The following is a 24,423-nucleotide window of genomic DNA, read 5'->3' on the forward strand; positions in this document are numbered from 1 at the left end:
CTGATGTAGGGTGTACTCGACCCTGGAGGTGATAAAGAACCAGTTAAAAAGGAGGTATTCGATATAGTCAGTGTGCTTTAGAAAGATCATTTTGACAGCTGAATGAAGAGAGATTTGAGGCATGGAGATCCAGCAACAGGCTACTGCATTAGTCAGAGTGAAGTGATAAGAGCCTGCAACTGGGTGGTATCATTATTAGAGAGAAGAGAGCATATAAGAGAAATGTTATGAAGGTAAAATTGGTGGGTCTTGGCAACATATTGGACATGGTGGGGTGAGAAAGTGTGAAAAATTGAGGACTAAAGTTGCAAGCCTGGGTGACTGGGTGAAATGCTCAACAATAACTTTTTCCTAGGGTTGTTGTGAAGACAATGCAAGTGAATATGTTATCAATTACGTAGTTCTATGAAAATGAATGGTAATATTATGATCTCATAAAAAAGAAGTGATGAGAATGGTCCATAGTATTTGGCAAATACAAAGATTAGCAGATTTTAAAAGAGCAAAGAAGCATTTGAACTGATTGCTTGAGCAAGAGCCAACATCAAACTTCTCATTCATAACAATTTGTTCCTAAAACTTTTTTTTTTAACCTTTGCTTCATCTGGGCTACTTAGCAAGCACATTTTGAAAGCAAATATTGTCCCCTATTAGAAAATAAAAGCATCTTTGGATTGATTCCAATTAGTATTCTTTTAAATTTTGTTTGACTGAAAAAGATGCTGATATTATAAACAATTACTTCGAACTCTGATTACATTTCATCAAAGTTATCTTTTTTTTGAATAATATCTTGTATACTAGAATGATGGCTGCATAAAGACAGTTTCTTGATCTAAACTTTTTTTAATATCCCTTGCTAATTTAATAATAATTTTAATATCATTTATTGCCTGGCACAAAACTTTGCACATTATTAGGTACATCCATAACATCTGTTCAACCAAACCCTAAATTTTTCAAGGAAAGGCTACATTTGCAGATCATCTCCACTTTTTTCTCATTTCTCTTGCTACCTCTTTCTCTGTTCATTTCTTTGCTTATTAACACTGCCATCACATTCATGAATACTGAGACAGAGGAAAGGACAACATGTTCCAGAATGTTTTACACAAATAGTAAAACATTCATTGTTAGTACAAACATTTAAGAACTCTGAGATAGAGGCAGAAACAAAAAGTCTGTGTTCTGTTCTAAGAAGTCTTGGTCATCATGATCTAGTTGGTCTAATTTAAAAATGCATATTTTCTCCTAGTTCTTATCTTAGCCTATTTGTAGTTAAGTTAGCCAGTCTAGGAGTTGTTCTGGGGCATAGATCTGGATAAATTTTAACAGCCTTGGTGAACCTTTACTAATCTGATAAATTTAAGGAAAAGACAGCCTAAATTATACATGTAAATATACATATACATGTATGCATATACACATTTACTAAGCTTAAATTCTAATCTTGGTCCTCTGAGTCCAAACACACACACACACACACACACACACACACACACACACACACACACACTGCATAAACTCATATTTAGAACTGGAAAGGATTTTTAAAGACACTGAACATCCAATTCTCTTATTTAGATAAAGCAATTGAGATCAAAGGAGGTTAAGTGATTTGCCCAAGGTAACTATCTGAGACAGATTTGAACCGAGACCTCCCTAATTCCAAGTCCAACTCTATCCATTCATTATAACATACCAATTCTCAATTTAGTATTTCCAAAATAGTTTAAAGATATTTTTATATGTAAAGATATTTTTAAAGGAAATACAGCTTTACTGTTTTCAAGTTACGAATATTGCTTAACAAAGATTCCTTACTCAATAAGCATATTGTTTATATGTATCTAGATACTCCCCCAGATTTTTAAATATTCCCTTAGATATGTGAAGACTTCTTTGAAAAAGTATTTATTCTGATATTAATTTGCTCAGAAAAGACAATTTTCTATAGGTGGTTCAAAGAAGATAAACTTAAGCCCGGTCAATACAACAAGCAATTACTAAGTACCTACTATCTACAAGATGATATAGTAGGTATTGGGGATGCAAAGGCAAAACAAAAGTTTTTGCACTTAAAGAACTTGCATTATATTGAATAAAACAAAAGATCCAAGCTACAAACCCAAATTTAGCAGGAAATGGATTAGTCAGATCAGATGTATTTGCAAACTTCAAAAGTAACTGAAGCACTCAGATTTTTCTTAAAACCAGCTTTGCTATATCCCCCTCTTGGATAACCCAGTAGAAATGGAACATTCTGTCCATATCTAGATATAGTAAAATGAACATAGGACTAACCAGGAGATCTGGATTCAAGTTCTGACTTTAGATTTTTAACTCCATTTATTTATTTATTTGTATGGTCTTTTTTTTTTTTTTTAAGTCCTTACTTTTTGCCTTAGAATCAATAATAAGTATCAGTTCTAAGGCAGAAGAGAGGTAAGGACTAGACAATTGGGGTTAAGTGAAGTCCAGGGTCATATAGCTAGGAAATGTCTGAGGCCAATTTTGAACTCAGGACCTCCCATATCCATGTCTAGTTCTCTATCCACTGAGCAACCTAGCTGCCCTCTATTTGATTTTTTAAAAATAAATTCATAAAGTCCACTATTTGAGAAGTAGAACATGATTCCTTCTCATTTACTCAAGGCTTTCCTTACTCACTTTTATAAATACCTCATGAAGAAAGAATGTTAAAGCCTGACCCCTTAATCCCACCGGCAGGCATTAAATTGCTCTAGTTTCTAACAATACTTGTCTTTGCTGACTTGACTTTTTAAAAATGATCCTTCCTTATTTCTCCTTTCCAAGTGCAAGATGCTTGTTGTTAAGTTTCAAGAGTATGAATAGACATTTCCTGCTTTTACTTTAGCAGCTTTCTTTTCAGTGCTATTGTTGATAGCTTCACCTTAATTATAACCTCTTTGGTGATAATTAAGGCATTCTATTGATTTTTTTAAAAAGTGTTCTTACTTGTGCAGACTCTGCATGTTCCAGCATCTCTTCAAATTCTTGGTACTCCTCATCATCAGGTTCAGCACCTGACAGCCGTGCTGCCCTGGCCATGAAATAAGGGGGTAGTTCCCCAATGGCTGTGCCAGCTCCCTAGACGAAAACAAAACAAAACCACCCACATGAAATTCTGTTTTGTTTCACAGGAAAAATTACATTTAATGCACATCAGTGGCAGAATTAACCAGTAAATAAATTCAATTGGTAGAAGAAGTCCCAGACAGTATAGTAAAACATATATAAAATGTCCAAGTTGACAATGTTATCTCTTTAAAATAACTACTAACAGTGAAAAATTCACATATGCTTTACTGAACTTTATATCTTCACCTGTACACTCTTGTGGTTATGGTGTCATTCTCTCTTATATACACCTAATATTCAAAGAATCTAGTTAGAAAATTCTTCAGATTAATGCTATTGGATTTTCTAGGCAAATTCCTGGCCTCCTGGATGTTCCTTAAACTTTTCCTTCTCTTTGGCCTGGTTTAACAACCAGACAAGCTATAGTCAGGAAGGTAAAGGAATTGTAACATCACAATAGACGATCCTTTATTAACCAGAGGAAAAATGTTTATTTCCTCTGGGCACTGAATGAATCACACTTCAGTCTCTTTTTTTTAAATTAAAAAATTTTTAACCCTTACCTTCTCTCCTGTTAACAACTCTAAGCCAGAAAGGCAAGGTCTAGACAAATGGGAATAAGTGACTGGCTCAGGGTCACACATCTAGGAAGTGTCTGAGTTCGGATTTGAAATGAGATCCTACTGACTCCAGGCCTAGCACTCTACCCACTCTGCAAACTTAGCTGATCTCAAAATTCGGTTTTTAATTTTTCAAGTAACTAAAAAACAAACAGATTTACACAAGAGTACAAAACAAAGGTTAGTGAAATAGCAACTTGTACTAAACTTAAATGCTTAAGAACTGGGTGTTCCAAAAGTCTTGGTGCAGTTTAAAGCTTTAGTAGCTTCTTGTTAAGCTATGTATTGTACCTCCTGAGCCATAATCGACTTCAAACTTCTGATATTGCTTTTTTAGAGCCTACAACTGCCTTGCTGTGAACTATCAGATGGTATGGATGTTGTGCTTAAAAATCTGGGTTCATGAGCACAAATATCTACACATCTAATCCCCACCCTACTTTTTTGCAATCAATAACCTCCTCATATTCTAGTCTATCCCTATGTGTATCCTTAAGTCAAATAAGAGCTTTGAGCAAAAACATGTTACTGTGCAAAAAGGATAAATTGTTAGTCAGTTGTGAATATTTTAATGGGAAGAGTGGGGAGGGAAAGGAGAAGCTGGGGGCACTCAAGAGAATACAGGAACAAGGAAATAACAAAACACATTTTGCCCAATAAGACTAGAGCCAAAGCTGACTGTTGCATTTTTGGGGAGGAAAAAAAAAAAAAAGAAAAAAGTCAAAGGAGTATACTGAATGTGAACTTCTCTTGAAACCTGCTAAGTCATATATTTAACAAGGCTGAAATGAGGTCCTATGATTCAACTCATGACAGATTTCCTTAATGTAAGAAAGGAAACATTGAATGGATCCTAGGAGCTGTTTAATATCCTGCAAATCTGAATAACTATATTTATTGTTACATTTCATTTTTCTCATGTTCTTCCATGTTAGCAAGAAAAAAAGAATGGCTGCTTCTAGTCAGCATTCTTTTTATGCAAATAAATAAACAGGAAAGTTAGTCAGCCAGGTACTTTCCTGAGAACACACTGTATCCTGGGCATTGAAGATCTTCATTTAGTCAACTGCCTCAGTTTTGGATGTGTTATCTCTCATCATTTTATAACTTAAGCAATAGATCTGGTTGTCTTACTTTTGTGAGTTTTTTTTTGCAAAATCACAAAAGGTTAAAAAAAAAATCTACTATTCAAATAAGAGGAAAAAAATAGAACTGCCTCAGTGCTAAACTATACAATTTAGAGATAACTCTAAGAACTAGCTTAAAACTTGAAAGCCAGGGAGCAGTTAGGTGGTTCAGTGGACAGAGTGCCAGGTTCAAATCTAGCCTCGAACACTTCCTAGCTGTGTGACCTTGGGCAAGTCACTTAACCCCTCAATGCCTATCCCTCATAGCTCTTCTCCTTAGAACCAACACATACTATTGATTATAAGACAAAAGGTAAGGGTTTTAAAAAAAACAAACACACAAAAGACTTTAAAAAGCCACAATCTGAAAACCAACATGACGACAGTGAATTTATCATAATAACTATTTGGATTTCATGTCTTATGGTAAATCTTGATCTGAACAGTAGCTTAAAAAGTAGGATTTAAAAGATATACCACTATTCATGGAATTCCAAGTACTACAAAAGGGCTATTATATTTTCTAATGTTAACAAAACTTCCCATTCCTTCATCACATCTAGCCTTCAACTAAACCATTCCTCTGACCATCTGCCAGCACTAGGACCTCAACTGTTGTCCTGTTGCCCCTCACCTTCCACCCAGGTCAAGTACAAGTACACCTCATTTCATTAGGAAGATATTGAGGGTTTTTTTTTTTTTTAAAGTAAAGGTTTGTGGTGACCCTGCATCAAGCAAGTCTATTGGCACCATTCTTTGAACAGCATCTGCTCACACTGTGTCACATTTTGGTAATTGATCTTTTGTGTCACATTTTGGTAATTCTTGCAATATTTTAAAAATTTTCATTATTATTTTATCTGTTATAATGATTTGTAATCCTTGATCTTTGATGTCATTATGTTTTGTATTTTGGGGGTATCATGAATTGTCCATATAAGACAGTGAACTTAACTGATAAATGTAGTATTTATTGACCATTCCACTAACAAGTCATTCCCCATTTTTCTCTCTCTCCTTCAGCTTCCTTATTCCCTGATATGCGACAATACTGAAATTAGGCCAATTAATAATTCTATAATCCTACAAGTGAAAGGAAGAGTCAATTGATGTGGCAAACTTCATTGTTGTCTTATTTTAAGAAATTGCCACAGGTCCCTCAAACTTCATTCAGCAACCACCACCCTGATCAGTCAGCACCCATCAAGACTCTCCACTAGGAAAAAGATTATGACTCACTAAAGGTGATGTTTGTTAATAAAAGATTGTTAGCATTTTTTTTTGCAATGAAGTATTTTTAAATTAAGGCATATACTTTTTAAAAGACATAATGCTGCTGCACATGTAAGAGACTACCATAATGTAGAAATGTAACTTTTTTAAGCACTAGTAAACTAAAAAATTTATGATTGTGTTATTATGATATTCACTTTATTGTGGTGTTCTAGAAGAAAATCTGCAATATCTCCAAGGTATGCCTATAGTCCAAGACCAAAGACCTTCTAGCTGATCCCCTTATACACTAACACATGTGTACAGGAGAAAATAATGTACTCAACAATAGATTGATCTCTAGGACAAAGCTAACCTAACATCTGCTGATCTGAGGGTGAGTACTTCTAATCACATCCTAGCCCTGAAATCCATGCCTTTCTCTCCATTCACAACTAATTTAGGTCCTCATCACCTCTCCTGTGAATTGTTACAAGGGTCTCTTAAGTGGTATCACAGTATCCAGTCTTTCCATTCTCCAATTCATCCTCCTGTAATGAGTGTCTGGTACATGCACAGGGTGCCTGAGATGATATCTTTCTCAATATGGAAGCTTGTTTCTGTGTGTAGCAATCCAGGTATACATTAATTGTGATATTATTTTAAGAAGTATTCAAAAAAAACTTAACTCTTATACTGCTAATGATTGATCTCTGTAATCTTGAGTCAAATTGCCAAATCCCTAGCCCTTCCCTAAGGCTACACCCCAGAAGAGAGTTAGTTATCTCAGTCTCCTTACTTTTCCTTCAATGATCAATTAACATAGGTATCAAACATCAGTAGATGCCTTAGGCCATATCAGCTCTGGATCCCGATCTTAGCTCTACCTATTGTTTCAGGTTTTGGCAGTTTGCATCTTATGATGATTACCTCATAATGTTAATGTATCAGGGCACTGGCCTCTCCCCTTCCCCCCATACTGTTGTAACCCCAATAAAAGTGACAAGACATCAGTTGGCAAGAGAGCTCTTAACCATCAGAGCTCCTAACCATGAAGCTCTTGACCATCAGAGCTTACTCGCTGTCTGTCCACCTTATGCCAAAACTTTCTGTGTCTGCGTATCTTTATTCTCGCCTTATGTTCTCTTTCCATTAGTCCTTAACCCGTAACCCATTTTCACTCAGTCCTTGGTTCCCCTTTCTAAGTGTCCAACCCACTAGGAATCTTCGTGAAGCTGCTGGACGGCTTCACTGTGGAACTGTAATGACATGTAAGTGGAATGAAGAGACTATGGTACATGTGTTGCCATTCTATAATGAGTTCCAATTGGTTAAGCATGTGGCAAAGAAGAGGTGGCTCTTTGACTGGCAGGGGAGGCATTTCAAAAAGTCTACTGATATTAGCCATGTCCTTTTTGTCTCATTTAATATTTTAGCTTCATTTGATAGTTATCAATGCCTTAGCTCATAGGAACCTCTGAGAGACAACAACATAAGGGGAAAGGCCTTGGGGTCCATATGGCCTAAAGGCATGAACTTGGTGGGTCCAAAGCTATGTAGAAAATGAGCTAAGTTTTGAGCCAACTTCATTCCAAAGACCAAAGGGAGAGTATGCTTCCCAAGGTGTTTGTTAGGGGGAAATATTGGTATATTTGCTGTTGTTCTATCTTTGAAGTAAATATAACTTTGTAAAAGCTAGTACACCACTAGAATACTAGTAAATGAAAGGTCCCTAATAGAAGGAGGGAAAACATCAGACAGCAGAGGTTTAAACTAATGGAAGAGAAGAGCTATAGCCCATAAAGCCCTCAGAGAACTCTAGAGTATTCTAGAACCCTAAATGGAAGAGTAACATGCCTAGCTCTCAGGATGCAAACTAGCAATACACTTCGAAAAGCTGTCAAGTTGATATTCCTAAAGCATAGGTATGATTATGCAACTCTACTCAAGAAATTCCAGTGGTTCTCAATTGTCTATAGGATTGAATTAAAACTCCATTTGGCTTTTAAAGCCTTTCATGATCTGGCTCTAGCCTACCTTTTCTAGACTTATGTAGGTTACTCATAACACTTATTATTTATTTTACATGCCTTCCTGATCTATCTAAATGACCATTCTTACTGTTGTTCTCCATATATAATTTCACCTCCTAACTATACTTTTGAGTATGTCTAGAATGCACTCTCTCCTCACTTGTGCTGTTTAGAATACCTAGCTTCCCTGAAGGCTCAATATAATACTTCAATATAATACAATATAGTATAATAACTGCTCAAATAATACTTCCAACAGGAAGTTTGTTCTGATCTCTACAAGTTGTAGCATTCCTCCCTCCTCCCCTATCCCCTTTTAAAATTCTACCTAATCTAGTTTCCTTCTATCTCTCAAAAAATGTAAACTTGTAAAGGGCAGGGATGGTTTTATTAGTCTTTGTGTTCTCAGTACCCTACACACACAGTAGGTACTCAATAAATAACTTGTTGAATTAACGAATCCATGTTCCAAGATTTTTTTTTTTAAACCCTTGTACTTCAGTGTATTGTCTCATAGGTGGAAGATTGGTAAGGGTGGGCAATGGGAGTCAAGTGACTTGCCCAGGGTCACACAGCTGGGAAGTGGCTGAGGCCGGGTTTGAACCTAGGACCTCCTGTCTCTAGGCCTGACTCTCACTCCACTGAGCTACCCAGCTGCCCCCAATGTTCTAAGATTTTTAACAGGAACTCAGTATCCCTGGTGTAATACTGTACTAGGAATCTACCTTTTTCCTGCAACAGTTTAAGAGAAGAATCATCTTAAAAATTGAAAATATCAATATTTTCTAAGCATTTTAGGAACCTGAAAGAGAATGTGAGATGTGAGGAGGCAGGTTATAAAAGAGTAAAGAATTCTAAAATTGGAATCAGGAGTCTGGTGTTCAAATCCTATATTTGTCACTACTTGTAGTATGATCTAGTGGAAATCATGTGTATGTATGTATGTGTGTGTGTGTATGTGCACATTTATAATAAAGAAAAAAAAGCTGCTCTTCTTTCTTCCTACCATTAGAAATTTAAGAAGCTGATAAAATTTTACTTTTAGAAAGATTTTCCCCCTCTCTGTTATAGCTTACACCAGAGCTCAGTGTTTTCCAGCAATACAGGAAAAGATACTATGTTATTTTATTTTTTTGAGTGAAGGAGAGAAAACGAAGACAATTTTTCTTTCTCTCCCATAATCTCCCAGTCAGACAAGAACATTAGAAGTATTTTCATCAGACCAGTTTCTGGGAAATCAAAGTTTGAATCACATGGACCTCTAATATTCTCATACTTGTGAAACACTTAAAAGAAGTTAGTACTATGGTAAATAGCTACTATAGATTTTTTTTTAAGTAACTGTTTAGAAGCTGATACATACATCAGTCAACAAGCATTTATTCTTTTGTGCCATGCAATATGCCATGTAATGAAAACTCCACCTTCAACCTAGAGTTGTTTGTTTGCCTCATGTTTATTGGGGACATAGTTCCTAAGATATCTACATACAAGGAGGTTTATCTTTGGGACCCAAAATCAAGATTTCAGAACTTCTCTGCTTTAAGAGGTGGACCAAAATGGTATAAGTAGTTTATCTATAATGTGAAATATGCCCCAAAGTTTAAGATAACAAAAAAGTCAACTATTCATTTTGTAACAAGGAGCCTTTCCCAACTTTTAGGTAACTATGTAGATATCAGAGGAGACAGGAAGCTTGAAAAGGTATGATGGTACCAGACTGTGGAGATATCAGGAAAAGAAAGAAATCTGAACTGTACTTAAAAAGTGATAAAGAAGTATTAAAATTCTTTGTGCAAAGGAATATTACTACATCTTATCAAATTTGCAGATGACAAAGAGCTGGGAGAGATAACACAGTAGAGAACAAAGTCAATCTCTAAACAGATCTAGACTAGTAAGGGCAGCTCTGCTTTAGGAAACTCTCTAGGATTCTAAATTGCATAGAAGATACCAATCTACACAAATAGGGGAAGTATCACCTAAGAGTTCCCTCTACCAATGAAATCATAAGTCAGGGCCTTACTCAGTCTATAATCTTAATCAATTAGCAATTAATGCAGAATGCCAAATCATGTGACCATTCTTTTGTTCCCAAAGTCAGGATGAGTAGCAGACACAGGCTCCTTTCTTTGGTCCTTTATTTCCCTAAAGCCATGGTTTCAGTCATCTCCAATGCAAAGCTATAGTTTGTAAGGTATTTTCCTTCACAGTGTTTGCATGAATGTTTATGGGACAAAGGTAGATATCTATACTTTATTTCAAGCTGAAACAAAAGTAGTAAGCTAGCTTAGTTAGTTTTAGATTACAATAAAAAGACATCTTACCCACATGCAGGCTTCGAGCCTAACTTTTGAGATGATGGTCCATAAAGAAATAGAACCTTCAATACCCTCTTCATCTGGACAAATAATCTGATCAGGATATGGTGGTTCTGGGAAATTAACTGAGTTGCATTCATAAGCAGCTAGTGTAACTGAAGCTATATGTGGCCCCTGCAAAATAAAATTTAAAACATGAAACAAAATAGTATGAATTTAAACAAATACCATCACATTAATGACTTTTTTTTTAAACTCTTACCTTCCGTCTTGGAATCAATACTGTATATTGGCTCCAAGGCAGAAGAGTGGTAAGGGTAGGCAAGGGGGGTCAAGTGACTTGCCCAGGGTCACATAGCTGGGAAGTGTCTGAGGCCAGATTTGAACCTAGGACCTCCTGTCTCTAGGCCTGGTTCTCAATCCACTGAGCTACCCAGCTTCCCCCTAAATCTAACTTTCAAAGAATAAGAACAAAAATATTTAATGATACAATTAACGAATATTTTACATGACTTTAATTGTATGCCTTAATATTACTGTTGCAATCTTATCCACTGCAGCTTCAAGCAATAGCCAGCTCCTTAGTTTTGCATAACTTCTCTTTATCTTCTGAAGTGATTTTTGAAAATTGCATGTTATAATTTTGAAGCAACCAGAACTTGAAAGGAATCAAGAAACATGGACACCTGAGCCTGATCCTTCTCTCCTAAACAGCTCAATTATTTTCCTGTAAATCTTGGTTAAAGCCAAACAGAAAATAAAAATCATCACTGGTTCTATTACCCAGAATAATGCTATTTAAAACTGTTATATTTGAAATAAAAGATTTGAAATTCTTAGCTGTATAATAGAATAGCTCTATCAACGCATAACAACTAAGGTATATATGTTATTCAACAAACATTATGAAGAAACTTCTGTTTTAGATCAATTGCCTGGACAAGTTTGTTCTTTATCTTCATTCTGTTCTATATAAAATAGGGATGTAACTAAGGAAATTTGATATACTTAAAACAACTAACACTAGCAAGGTATAGCAGAAGTAAACCTAAGAAGATCTTGACTCTGACATTAACTAGTTCTGTGATACCATGCAAATAATTTACTCCTCTCTGGGTCTCATTTCCTGATCTGCAATATACTTAGAGAACAGCTAAAATCCCTCCCATTTCTTCTTAGAGTCTTTGACTCTAAGGTTATGTCAGGAAAAAAACAAACATACAACTAATCCATATCATTCAGCCAGGTATCACATAATATATTTTTAAACACTACATTTATTGATATACTTTATTTTGTATCAACAGACCCTACCTCAAATACCCATACAAAACCCTCCAAAGTATATTTGAAGGAAAACAATTACTTAGCAGAGAGGACTGACAGATCCTTAAACTTTCAGAATACTACTAACATTGACTATTATATCTGATTTGTTGCCTCTCAAAGTTAGCTTCATTTACATCATTGCTGTAGATATTATTCTTTGACTTTGCTTTTTCATTCTGAATCATGTCATATAAGCCACTCCAGGATTCTGGGATTTCTTCATATCTGTCAGCTCCTATGGGTATAGTAATAATACATGACATTCATAATATAATTTGTTTAGCCACTCCCCAACTGTTGGGCACATAAGTTGTTTCCTGCCTTTTGTTATGACAAAATGCCGTTATGAATAGTTTTTGTACATCTGTCTTTTCTTGCCATCAGTAACAATACTATAGAAATGAACAATTTAATATCTTTTCTTGTATAGTTCCCAATGGTCTTCCAGAGGCACTGAACCACTTAATAGCTCAAACAAATGTGATTTATTTTTCTTAAGAATATTTCTGATATGTGGAGATATGTACTATATATACATTTTGCACTTAAAATGATAATTAAATTGTATAAAATCCCTTTAAAAGTCCCTGTGTGCTAAGAATAAAAATCAGACCTCCTCTGTTTCACTAGTCACTTATAATTTACTTGTTATTTATAATTACATCTATTCTAAAGTCAACAATCTAGAACTCTTCCAAGGATCCCAAAAAGATTGTTTTTTCCAATGACACAAAGAGAATTAGCACTCTGAAAGTATTTTTCATGAAACCTGAAGATTCAAAGTTCAGTTTTCAAAAATGAGAAAGTGCATCAATAGGAAATAATTTCTAAGAAAAAAAAAAGAACCCATAACATTTAAGATTGAATGTTTTCTTCTAAAAATAAAGATTAAGCAAAATCTCATCGGATATTAAGATTGAATCAGCAACAATAGAAATTATTTATATATTTCAGGAAATCTGTGGATATATTTTATATTTACTACTGAACGGAGAATTAATTTTCACATTGAAATTATTATATTTCTTGGGTTTACTTGAAAATAAAATAATTTCCCCTGATGTTACAAATTTAATGATGCTCATATAAATGAAAATGGATTAAAATTATTCACCTATAAAATTAAGTGGCAATCATCCATAAACCATTACAATTTAATTTAAAGTTGTTAAAACTTACTGGACACAAAAATCTACTACTTATAATATGGTGCTATATTTCATATATTACTTTGAATGTCAATTTTAAATGCATACTGAAAATAAATGAATTTTCCAACTAAAATCTCCCTTTTTATATACAGAGTAAGAAAAATTCAAGTTCTTTTATTAATTATAAGATATAAAGATTTCTATTTTTTGAAATATCTCAAAAGATTTCTCCTGTGATTTCATAAATTAGCCAGGCTCTGAGAACTATAAGTTGTCTCTATATAAAAGAAAATTTCTTTGATCACATAGTAAAAGAATTTACAGTTCCAAGAAAGGGGCATATGAAAAGGAGATGAAAATAAAATGCCAAATAACTCTTAAAGCTAATAAAAGACCAGGCAGTTAAAGTGAATATTATCCTATGTTAATACTTAAAAGCCTGTTCAAAAATATAAGCTATATTTCTTTTCCTAAATATTCCCGGGCTTTTCAGAGGATTAAATTTAGAAAAATGTGGTTTGCTACTTAGTAACAGAACACTTTATTATTACTAATAGAGTATTTCATTTTAGTCTAGCATAGAGGTGGTTTTATCCTTTTTTTTCAGGACTACAAAATTTGAGAAACCATAAACTAATTAGGATATAGAAATGCTATAAAGGATTAACAAATGTTCATCAATTCATAAGTATTTAATACATTAAGATAGAGATTTTAAAAAAAATTTAGTTCAAGAAGGATAACCAGCTTCTAATTATATCAATGAATGGAAAGAATTTTACTTCACTATTATTCAGATATTACAGAAAAAATTGACCTTAATGTTTGTCCTAGGGTGACTGAATACAACTACATACAAAGTTTTTTTCATTATAATCACTTTAAAAATGTTTATGGAACACTTTTAACTATCAAATTCTATTTTTAATACCATCTCTTTATATAGGTATGAAATACCAAATAAAATAGTAATGAATGTGGTAAAAGAGAGTAAGAAAATGTATGAAAATCCTGATGTAAGTACAATCTATAAACAAACAGCTCCAGAACTCCAGAAGTTGGTCTAAAATCCTCACAATGAACAAGGGCTAACTTGCCATTGAGCGGGCTTCCAGATGCTAGATTAATAGAATTCATGAGCTATGAAAGAAGAAACAACTACTTTTCAATTACCCAAAGAAATAAACTGCCCCCTCTACTACCTTTTAGTTTCAATTTCAAAATTAATTTTATAAAGATATTTTATATCTCCCCTACCTTCCCTTGGACCTTTCATTCTTTGAACTGAATAGATTTGTGCATTTTCCCACAGCCATTCTAATAAGTCAAGTCATGATTACTCAGCCTTAGATCAGATGTGGTATTTCACAAACAAAATAAGAACTCCAGTAACTCAGCCTCTTGTTCTTTGTTCCTTCTAATAAGCCACTGAGACTCCAGCTCAACATTTAAATTTGAACTTTGGTAGTTACATGGAGATAGCTAGTAAATTCTTTTTTACATCCTAGAAAAATGTTCTGTAATACCTAACTTTTTATTTGTATAAGACAAATTCAAAAGTGAACAAAATCAAACCAAAAAACTCCCTTTGGAAATGAAAATGATAACAGGAAAGGGAATTTAGAAATGTTATGTGAACTCAAAATATTCAAAGAGTAGACTTCTTCAACTTTATTCTCTGAACTCTAATAATTTCAAAATGGACCAAAGATGAGACAGATGAATAAGTCTGTTATATCTTAACAGACTTTACGGTAAATGGAATCCTTCTGTGTTGCTCAGTATAGTAGTTCTAAATAAAATCAACCCAACAAGCTCATCTGAGTGCCTATTTGTGACATATTTGACATCTGGTTCTGTTTCAGTTCAAAACCTTGTGTATCTATTCTCAAGAGCTATGTTACATTATAATTTCCAAAGCTTTGATTATGGAATAATTTTGTCTTTCCTAGTACAGAAGATGCAGTACTTAGCCAAGCAATAGTATGTTTGAGGAATAAAAAAACCCTAGTTAGAACATGAGGTAAGATTTCAAATAAGGGCAATGGGTATAACTGCCTATGAAAAAAAAATTTAAACTATTTTCAGCTGTCTTAGCTAGACAGCCAAAAATTTTACATTTCCAAGTTATCTTTTTGCATAAGCATGAGGTATGGAAATGGAATAATTTATTGGTTGAAGTAACTTAGGAAACAACTAAGAAAAATCTATGAAATTAATTTAATTTTCTTTTCAAAAGCATGAATTATAAGGTCTGGCTGGCTAAGGTATTTGAGAATAGGAAATTTTCTGTTCTAAATATGAAGATTTATTTGTCCTTCCCTAAATCACATCCAACAAAAGCCTTTCGGAGAAAAGTCAAGTTAACACTTAACAATCAAATACTTATGGAGTAGTTAGGTGGCATAGTGGATAAACTCTAGGCTCCCGGAGTCAAAGGACCTGAATTCAAATCTGGACTTAGAAACTTCCTAGCTGTGTGACTTTGGGGAGGTCTTTTAACCCTGTCTGCCTAGCCTTTGCCCTTCTGACTAAGATTTTTTACTAGGACAGAAAGTAAGGATTTAAAAAAACCAATATGCCAGGTTCTCTCCTGAAAGCTGGGAATACAAACATAAGCAGAAAGAAGAGTCCTTGCCCTCCCTGAAACACAAAAAGGAAATGAAGGGGATGGAGGTGGGAGTATGGGAAAGAAAGGAAATAGTTTGAGAAAGTCTGGGAGATTCAGAAATTCAGTCTATTAAACAAAGGTTCTGGGAGAAAGCAGACAATCAGCAGGAGAGACCACTGAGGCTGAGAGTACTTCCACATTTGACATCTAAGAGTATAATAAGTGTGAAAAGGTTTCCGGAGATTTGTAAAGAAAGAAAGTAAGGAGTGTAAAACAAGTTTTGTAGTAGAGCTTTTCTTACTAAATGTGGAGGTTAAAAGAAGTGTAGTTTTAATTCCTGTCCTTTTTCCTGTAACCTGTTCTGTCAGGAGATAGCTAGAAGATGTCCTTGTTAATAGTGACTTTCCAAATTCAAGCAGAAGAGTCCTAGCTGCTACCAAAGCAAAAATAGGGTTCTCATAAGAATGTAGGAGAATTCTGGTATACTTAGGAGCCCTGTGTCTTCCTTCATTGAAAAATATTCACTACACTATTGGAATGAAAACCGTTGGATGGTGGATTGATGATATTTTAGTTTAAACCACTTCTAAGAATCCTTTGTTGGCTCATCATGTATTTTATAACCCCTAGGTAACTGTAAATGTACTGAAGGTTCTGTCCTAGACTTTCTTATCTCTCGTTACATTCTCTCACTTGGTGACTGCATAAGAAGTTTAATTATCATCTCTAGACAGATGTCTTCCAGGATCTATGTAACAGACGCGGTTTCTCTCCTATGTTAAGTTTGCTTATTGGATGTATCAAGAGTCTAAAGACATCTCAAACTCAGCATGTTCAAAACCAAATTAATTTTCTTTTCTTCCAAATAACAATAATTAACACTTATTTAGAACCTATTATATACTAGACATTGTGCTAAGCACTGGAGATAGAAAGGCATTGACAGTTCTGGCCCTCAAGGATCTCAAAACCAAATCAAGGAAACAGCATATAAAAAGAAGCTAAAAAAGTATGTATGTAAGGGAGAAGGATCTAGCAAAAGGTCATAATGAAGTCAGGGTGGGAAGTGGTCTAAGGAGGGAAGAGTTATACAGTTGACTTTATCTTATAGGATACTGAGTTTTTGGAGATCATGAAGTTCAGGAGAATAGTCATGCAGGAAATGATAAGATGAATGTCATTTCATCACCTCTCTCTCTCTCTCTCTCTCTCTCTCTCTCTCTGTCTCTCTCTCTCTCTCACACACACACACACACACACACACACACACACACACACACACACACACACACACACAGGTATGTGATTTGGGGTCTAAGCCTTAAAAAAATCACTTGATAGCAAAAATGAATAATGTGGAAATAGGTATCAAGTGATAACACATGTAAAACCCAGTGGAATTGCTTGTCAGTTCTGGGAGGGGGGAGGGGAAAAATGAATCATAGAAACATGGGAAAATACTTAAAAAGAAATTAATTAATTAAACAAAAAGATGAATGTCATTCCCTGGGTGCCTTCATCAAACTAAGGATAGGGGAGGAGCTTCTAGATGCCCATCCTCCACTTCCTCAAGAAGGAAGGATTGGGCCAAAAGACAGGAGTAACAAACCCATCTGTCTTCTGAACTTCCTTTTTTCTGTCCAGGGCACTATTATCCTTTCAGTCATCCAATTTTGCAATCTCAAAGTCATCCTCTACTCCTCTCTCTCATACATCTAACATATAAAATCAATTGTCAAGTCTTGTTTTTACAATATCTATTGCATTACCCACTTCTGTCTACCCACTTGGCCATCCTTCTAGGTCAGACCTTCCTTCTTGCCTGGACTACTGCCAAGAGACTTCTAATTGGATTCTCTATTTTAAAAATCTCCCCCACCACAAAGCTATAGGAGTGATTTTTCTTATAATGCTGGTTTAATCATGTTACTTCCCAATTCAATAGTCTAGCAGTTCCTTATTACCTCTAACATCAAATATGGGAGAGGAGGGGGAGGCTGGGGCTACAGAGCCAAGATGTAAAGGTACAAGTACCAATCTGATTTCTACCAAATTAGCCTTCAAAAACCAATGCTAAAACTCCTCAAAATGAATTTTGGGGAAGTACAGCCCACAAAAAGATAAAGTAAAGTAACTTTTCAGCCCAAAACAATTTAGAAGGCCAGCATGAGGGATCTAGTGCACTGGTGGGGAGGTCAAGCATAGCATGCCAGTGCAAGACCCTCACCTGGGCAACAAGACTTGGGCATAGATGAAGCAGCAGCAAAGGCTTCTCAGCCACAGATAGTAATGGGGGATAAGAACTGCTCAGAAGGAGATTACGGGGGTCCCTTTGCGGGCTCTGGGTGCAAGACTCTTGTCACATTTTTTTTTAAAGCAGAGCCAAGAAAATAACTATAATGACTATGATGATATAAATGGAAAGAACCACCACACATACAAATAAAAACTTAAGGTTGCAAAATTATATTTAAAAAAAAATTGCTGGAAAGAAGAGATATGAGAAGACATTCCCAACCTACATACCTTGTGCAGAGGTTTTGATCTACAAGTATTGTATATCACATATATTTTTAGACTTTTTAAAAGTATTTATCAGTTAGGTTGAATATTCTTTCTTTTTCTGTATTTAAAAAAATACTGTAATATGGGACAGCTCTCTATGAGAGGGAAAGGGGGGACATTGATGAGAACTATGTCATAAAATGATGCCATAAAAAATAACCCAAAACACATCAATAAAATGTCATTCCCCGAGTGCCTTCATCAAATTAAAAAAAAAAAAAAAGATATTGAGAGAATACACAGAACCAGGTCGCTGGAGTGTAGTTGCAGTGTGAGGAGGATCACCAGCATCCTCCTCACACTGCATACACCAGCACTTGTAGCCACAGGGGAGCAGGGGACCCTGGCTACAGTTCCAAAGGATAAAAGAATGTTTGGAGTTATTCACAGACCAAAGCATAGGTTGGGCGAGTATTAAATACACCTCTCCTTACTTGATAGCACTTTGGAAGAACTAAACAGCAGACAGACTCCCAGAGCCAGTTCTTGAAGTAGCTACAAAAAGAACCTGAAGCTTGGAACAGTGCTTCTTTCACCACAGTTACAGAGTCCAAGTTTAACAGTTTTATAAACTAAAATAAAAGAAAAAGGCAGGAAAACGAACAAATAGCAAAAAAAAAAAAAAAGAAAAAAAAAAAAGAAATTCAGCGTCAAATATGATCTCCTCTATTAAGCATTTAAAACTTTTTATGACTTGGACCCATGTTACCCTTCCAGGTTTATGTCACATTATTTCTTCCACACACTTTATGGTCCATTTGAACTAGCCTTTTCAATGTGGCCTTTCAATTCTCATCTCTATACCTTTGTACTGCCCATTCCCCATGTCTGGAATGTATTCCCTCATAATTTCTGTTGCAATAAAAATTAAGCTCCTGAATGCAGGGACTCTTACTTTTTACAAAAAGTACAAAGTAGGATGTAATGCATATAAATATTTGTTGACTGATTAACTACTAGAAATCTTAGGGTACTGTAACTTTCACTTTAAAAAAAAGCTGGATCAATCTAAACCTACTCCATTTATAAGGAATTCATGTAACTGAAAGGTCTGATTTCATTTTTCTTTTCCATCTACAAATCATAAGAAGCAGAAGAAACTCCAGAAAAAAAGCTATTGAGGATATATGGCAAAAGTTTTAGACCCCTTTCTTCCAAAAACACTTACGTAAGAGCAAAAAATTGAAATTAGATCATATTAATGTGTTCTACTTATTTAAGCTTCAAGACTAACCAAGGTGAAAAATATCACAATAAAAGAAAAGATGCTCTATGTGTATGCTACGTTCCATAAGTTTCTCAGACTTAAAAACTTATTACCAAAAGTTAGTTTTCATACATTTATAATATCAAGTAATAACATGATTCATTGGTAGAACTTAAGCAATTTCTCAAGGGGAAAAAATCCTGATCAGTTTCTTCTGTGAATTTAAGGGCAAAAATAATAATAGCCAGTCCGGAATGCTGTGATGATTCTTATGAAAAACATTTATTTGCCATACTCCATCACTAAAAACTAATAGGAATTTGTTAGTTTAGAATAGAATTAAGAATATTGAGGCAATAAATAAGTGATTTAGAGACAAATGGGCAAATCATACTGTTCTTTGTTGTTTTTCTTTTAAAGGACTTGTAGAGAAATTTGGAAATTTTGCTGCAAGCATAAGCCTTAAACTTATAATCTTTTTAATTTAATGTTTTCTCCCATCAAGATCAAAACAGAATTTCACAAAGATTTCCTTTTTTTGCAGTGAACAATTCTAGAAGGATGGAATAAAGTAGTTTTAATATTCTAAATGGGAGTTAAAAGTTCAGCTCATTTCAATTCTATGTGGTATAGTGGGAAAGGCAGTAAGTAGCCTTAGTCAGAAAAATGGCTCAAATCTTTGCTTCATCACTTATTACACCTATGTGACCTCAGCAAAGTCCTTACCTTCTCTGAACTCTTAGTTACATTATATGTAAAACAAGGCTAATTATACATCTTTCTTCACAGGCTGATACTAGGTGATCAAATGGAGGCAAGGGATATAAAAGTACTTTGTAAATACAAAACAATACCAGTCAACTGGTACTAATATTATTGAAAGAAGAGACTAGAAGTCAGGGTTCTAGTCATGCAACCTTACATCAGTCATTTTGTTTCTTTCAGTTTTCATATGTAAAATGGGGCTAATATAATTGATTTAGCTATTCACAACTTTTATATTTTAAAAGGGCATAATAACCAAGACTGAAAAAAATAAGTGCTCAGCATTAGAGTTCCCCTTTGCTTTGCTAAATAAAATGCTTCTTAATATCTCAGGGAGTCTTAATTTCATCTTTTGATATCATGAAACTTTGATCTGGACAAATCAAAGTTAATACCCAAGTTAGTTCTTAGAAAAAGTTGGGAAGAAAAGTATATCATTCCATAATCAGACAAAAATGTAAATAAAGGAGATTACTTCTCATTTAGGAAGGCTTATTCACTTTTCTAGGAGTTCTGAATCATTGCATGCTTATCATGAGAGTCATTACATGAAAGAGAAAAGAGAAAGCAAGATCAATACATAGCATCACCACTCATTTTTTCCTCCTTCCCTCTCATTACAGAAATTCCTAATTGTTCTTTTAACTAAGAACTTTTTGTGCCCTGGCAAATTCCATGGCTTTCTGCTCCTAAAGGGACAGAAAGATAAACAACAAGCAGGAAAGATAGAGGTTGGTTAATATAGTTATATCTTAAATCTTTAAATCTTTAAACTTTCTGAACAAATAAAAATGTAGAACTAGTGAGAAGAGAAGCAGGTCCTATTTTACTATGGCATTAACACTTATCATGGTGGTGTGATAAAAGCCATTTGAGATCACTTTATGTTTACTTAATCAAATACTTTTATCTGTACAGATGTGCAAGGTTAAATAGAATTCAAGAAATATTTACATCATAGAAAATGAAGCACTTAATAATCAAGTGAAGTAATCAATAAGCATTTATTAAGCAGCTCCTATGTACTAGGTACATATCCTTTATATCCCCACTGTGCTAGGTAGTAGAGATATAAAGCCAAATTGAAACAGTTCTTCTCCCTTAAGAGGTTTACATTCAATCCATGATAACTACATGTTGTAATAATGACATAATCTGAGAGGCTTTCGATGGCTAAGGGAATGGCAAACTTGTTAGATGTGTCTGTCAGGAATCCTCTCTATATAATTACTGGGAGGGAAATTCTCTGGTAAAGATGGATCCCCAGAGAATGGCCAGCGAGGATAGCCTGAAAAGGGTCTCTACTAGCAAATAGATGTTGGAATTACCCTTGGCTGGGGAAGCTTAGATCCTCTTCACACACAAGCCTCCCCCCTGGGTAAAGCTGCACTGCAGGGGTCCAGCTCAGATGAGGTTTAACTTGAGCTTCCCAACCTCTCAACCCCTTTCATCCCTCTATGTCCCTGAATGAATTTCCTTATCTGACTTCGAATTAAATTATTTATTGTGGTAAGATTAAAGTAGCTGAAGGTGGGGAGAGGGTAAAGGGTTTTCAGAATTCCCTAATTTCTAATCCCCCAAGGTCCTTCTGTCTAGCCAGCCAAAATGGCAGAAACTAGACATTTGCCTTCCCTTCCCCTATTCTTATCCTATCTAAAATCTATACTACTGGAAGTCTGGTAGGGTCTTTATGTCAGGCAGATATGGGTTAAGATTCTTTGGGGTCTGCTCCATGGCTCCCAGGGTCCACAGACCCCATAGGAATAAAGAGACCTCAATCTCTTTAGATGAATAGTAGAAGCTGACAGGAACACCAGGCTTTGAGGTATAGATACCCCAAGGAAACCTTTTGGACTGGCTCTTGATTGGTCACCAGGCCGGCTACATTCCTCCTTCCACACCCGAAATCCCAAACCAAAAGCCCCCAGTTCAGGATTCTTCCTTCCCACGATGCCTTGCTCTCCTCCAACTGATGGTCCAAGTCAATCAAGTTCAGCTTCTTAGCTTTCTAAGCTCCCCTTAACCCATTCTGCTCTTACAATGTATATATAATATATGTATAATAAACATAAAATAGTAAAGGCAACTAACAGCTGGAAAAGAACTGGAAAATTCTCATATAAGAGGTACTGATTGAGTTGTTTTTTGATGTGTTTTTTGAAACCCTGACCTTCTGTCTTAGAATCCATACTAAGTATTGCTTCTAGGGCAGAAAGGTGTTAAGGGGGGAGGGGGGGGCAGCTGGATGACTCAGTGGATTGAGAGCCAAGCCCAGAGACAGGAGGACCTAGGTTTAAATCTGGCTTCATATACTTCCTGGCTGTTACTTTACTGTTCATTCTGTTACAGATCCTGTTACTGTCCATCTGCCTTGGAACCAATACACAGTATTGATTCTAAGATGGAAGATAAGGGTTAAAAAAAAAGTTAAAGGAAAAGAAAAAGAAAAAGAAAGGGTGTTAAAGGCTAAACAACTAGAGTGAAATGATTTGCCCTGGGTCACAAAGTTAGGAAGTATCTAAGGCCACATTTGAACCTAGGTCTACCAGATTCCAGGGCTGGCTCTATCCACCGAGCCACCTAGATGGCCCCTTTAGCTGAGTTGAATAAAGCTCAGGATTCTAAAGAGGCAGAGGTGAAGAAGGAGAAAACAGAAAATGAAATGCTGTGTTTGAGGAAGAACAAAAAGGCTGGTCTAAAGAGAATGATACATAATAAATATGGAAAGGAAGTAGGGGATCAGGTAGTGAAGCACTTCAAAGGCCAAACAGTAGAGTTTGTATTTGGTCACAGAGGAAATAAGAAGCAACTAAAATTTACTAATTAGGGAGCATCAGACTTGTGATTTAGGAATACCACTTTGGGAGCAATGAAATATCTGTTTCTTACAAAAAGCACAATGTCCTAGTCAAATTTTTAATAAATATTATTTAGTGCCAATGGAATCATTTTATGGTATGTTTCAAAGATGGAATAACTCTAACTAAAAATATGAAATCATTTCCAGGCCTTGTACAGAGTGTTAAACTTAGGTACGGAAATATCTATTACTTAGCAATGTAATGACTACCTATTCACACATCTAAATTTAGCATATTACTCTTTATATACTATGGAGAGAAATATTTAAGTGACGATCCATACTTTCTGGTCAACATGGGAATGTTGCTAATTACTATATTTAAAAAAAGTTACTAGATAGCCCCTTTGTTCTTGTGAAAGCTGGTACAGCTGTGACTAGAAGGGTCTTTCTAGTTGCTATTCTTACTTGGCTCAGGATACTAGACTAAAACCTCCAGAATTCTAACTATAACTATGAATATAAATGAGTCCAAATTCAAAGTTGCAGCTTTAAATTCAGGGTTACAAAACAGCTACGGGAAGTTTCCTCTTAGTGTTTACTGAATGTGACTGGTACCTAAAAGTTAGTTAGGGGTCTTTTAAACCTTTTCATTTGTTCAATGATCTTCGAAGCAAGCTAGATGCACAGTGAATAGAGTGCTAGGCCTGCAGTCAGGAAGATCTAAGTCCAAATATGGCCTCAGAGACCTACTAACTGTGTGTCAGCAGGCAAATCACTTTAATCTGTTTGCTTCAGTTTTCTTGATTGTAAAATAAATAAAGCAAGTACCTAACTTGCTGATCTACTGTGAGAATTAAGAGAGATGATATTTAGCATGTGCTTAACACAGTGCCTGGCACATAGTAGGTATTTAAGCATATTTCCTTCTTTACTAATATAAAAGTTTTCAGTCATATTAGAAACAGAGGTAGGAAAAGCCACTACTTTAGAAATGTTTTTTTCGCTTGCTTAGGCATGAATATTTCTAGCATAAAAAATATTTTACCTTTTTGTTTTTGTTTTTGTTTTGTTTTGTTTTGTTTTTAAACCCTTGTACTTCGGTGTATTGTCTTATAGATGGAAGATTGGTAAGGGTGGGCAATGGGGGTCAAGTGACTTGCCCAGGGTCACACAGCTGGGAAGTGGCTGAGGCCGGGTTTGAACCTAGGACCTCCTGTCTCTAGGCCTGACTCTCACTCCACTGAGCTACCCAGCTGCCCCCATATTTTACCTTTTGATGTTACCAAATGAACTGACCGACCTGCCAAGCATTTTATACCCATTTCAGAAGGTATTGAAGGAAGATGCTAGGCTACAAATGTCTGAAAAATGAAACTTAATCTTAGCTGACTGGCTTTTTAAGTTAAAAAGCAACACATGAGTTACAATTATTGGGGCACATTTCTCTCAACTCTTATTTTGCAATACTGAAGACAATACTAACATTTTCTATTTGGATGAAAAGCATGTAAAAATCAGTAAATAAGGTAATCATAGAACAGCAGAACTAGAAACTATTTCAGAGGGTCACAGAGTCC

At 35.2% G+C, this 24,423-nt stretch overlaps 1 protein-coding gene across 2 annotated transcripts in view; it reads right to left on the reverse strand.

Annotated features, from left to right (window-relative positions):
• The window catches only part of VMP1 (vacuole membrane protein 1), a 144,607-nt gene that overhangs the window by 76,150 nt on the left and 44,034 nt on the right, over positions 1-24,423 (reverse strand). For both annotated transcript variants that reach the window (XM_044674306.1, XM_044674307.1), the window contains exons 6-7: positions 10,422-10,589; positions 2,980-3,111 (exon numbers count right to left, since the gene is read on the reverse strand). In XM_044674306.1, coding sequence (XP_044530241.1) covers positions 2,980-3,111; positions 10,422-10,589 — 300 coding nt within the window. The remainder of the gene's footprint in view (positions 1-2,979; positions 3,112-10,421; positions 10,590-24,423) is intronic.

Source organism: Gracilinanus agilis, chromosome 4 (genome assembly GCF_016433145.1).
Source record: "Gracilinanus agilis isolate LMUSP501 chromosome 4, AgileGrace, whole genome shotgun sequence".
Taxonomy (NCBI): Eukaryota; Metazoa; Chordata; class Mammalia; order Didelphimorphia; family Didelphidae; genus Gracilinanus; species Gracilinanus agilis.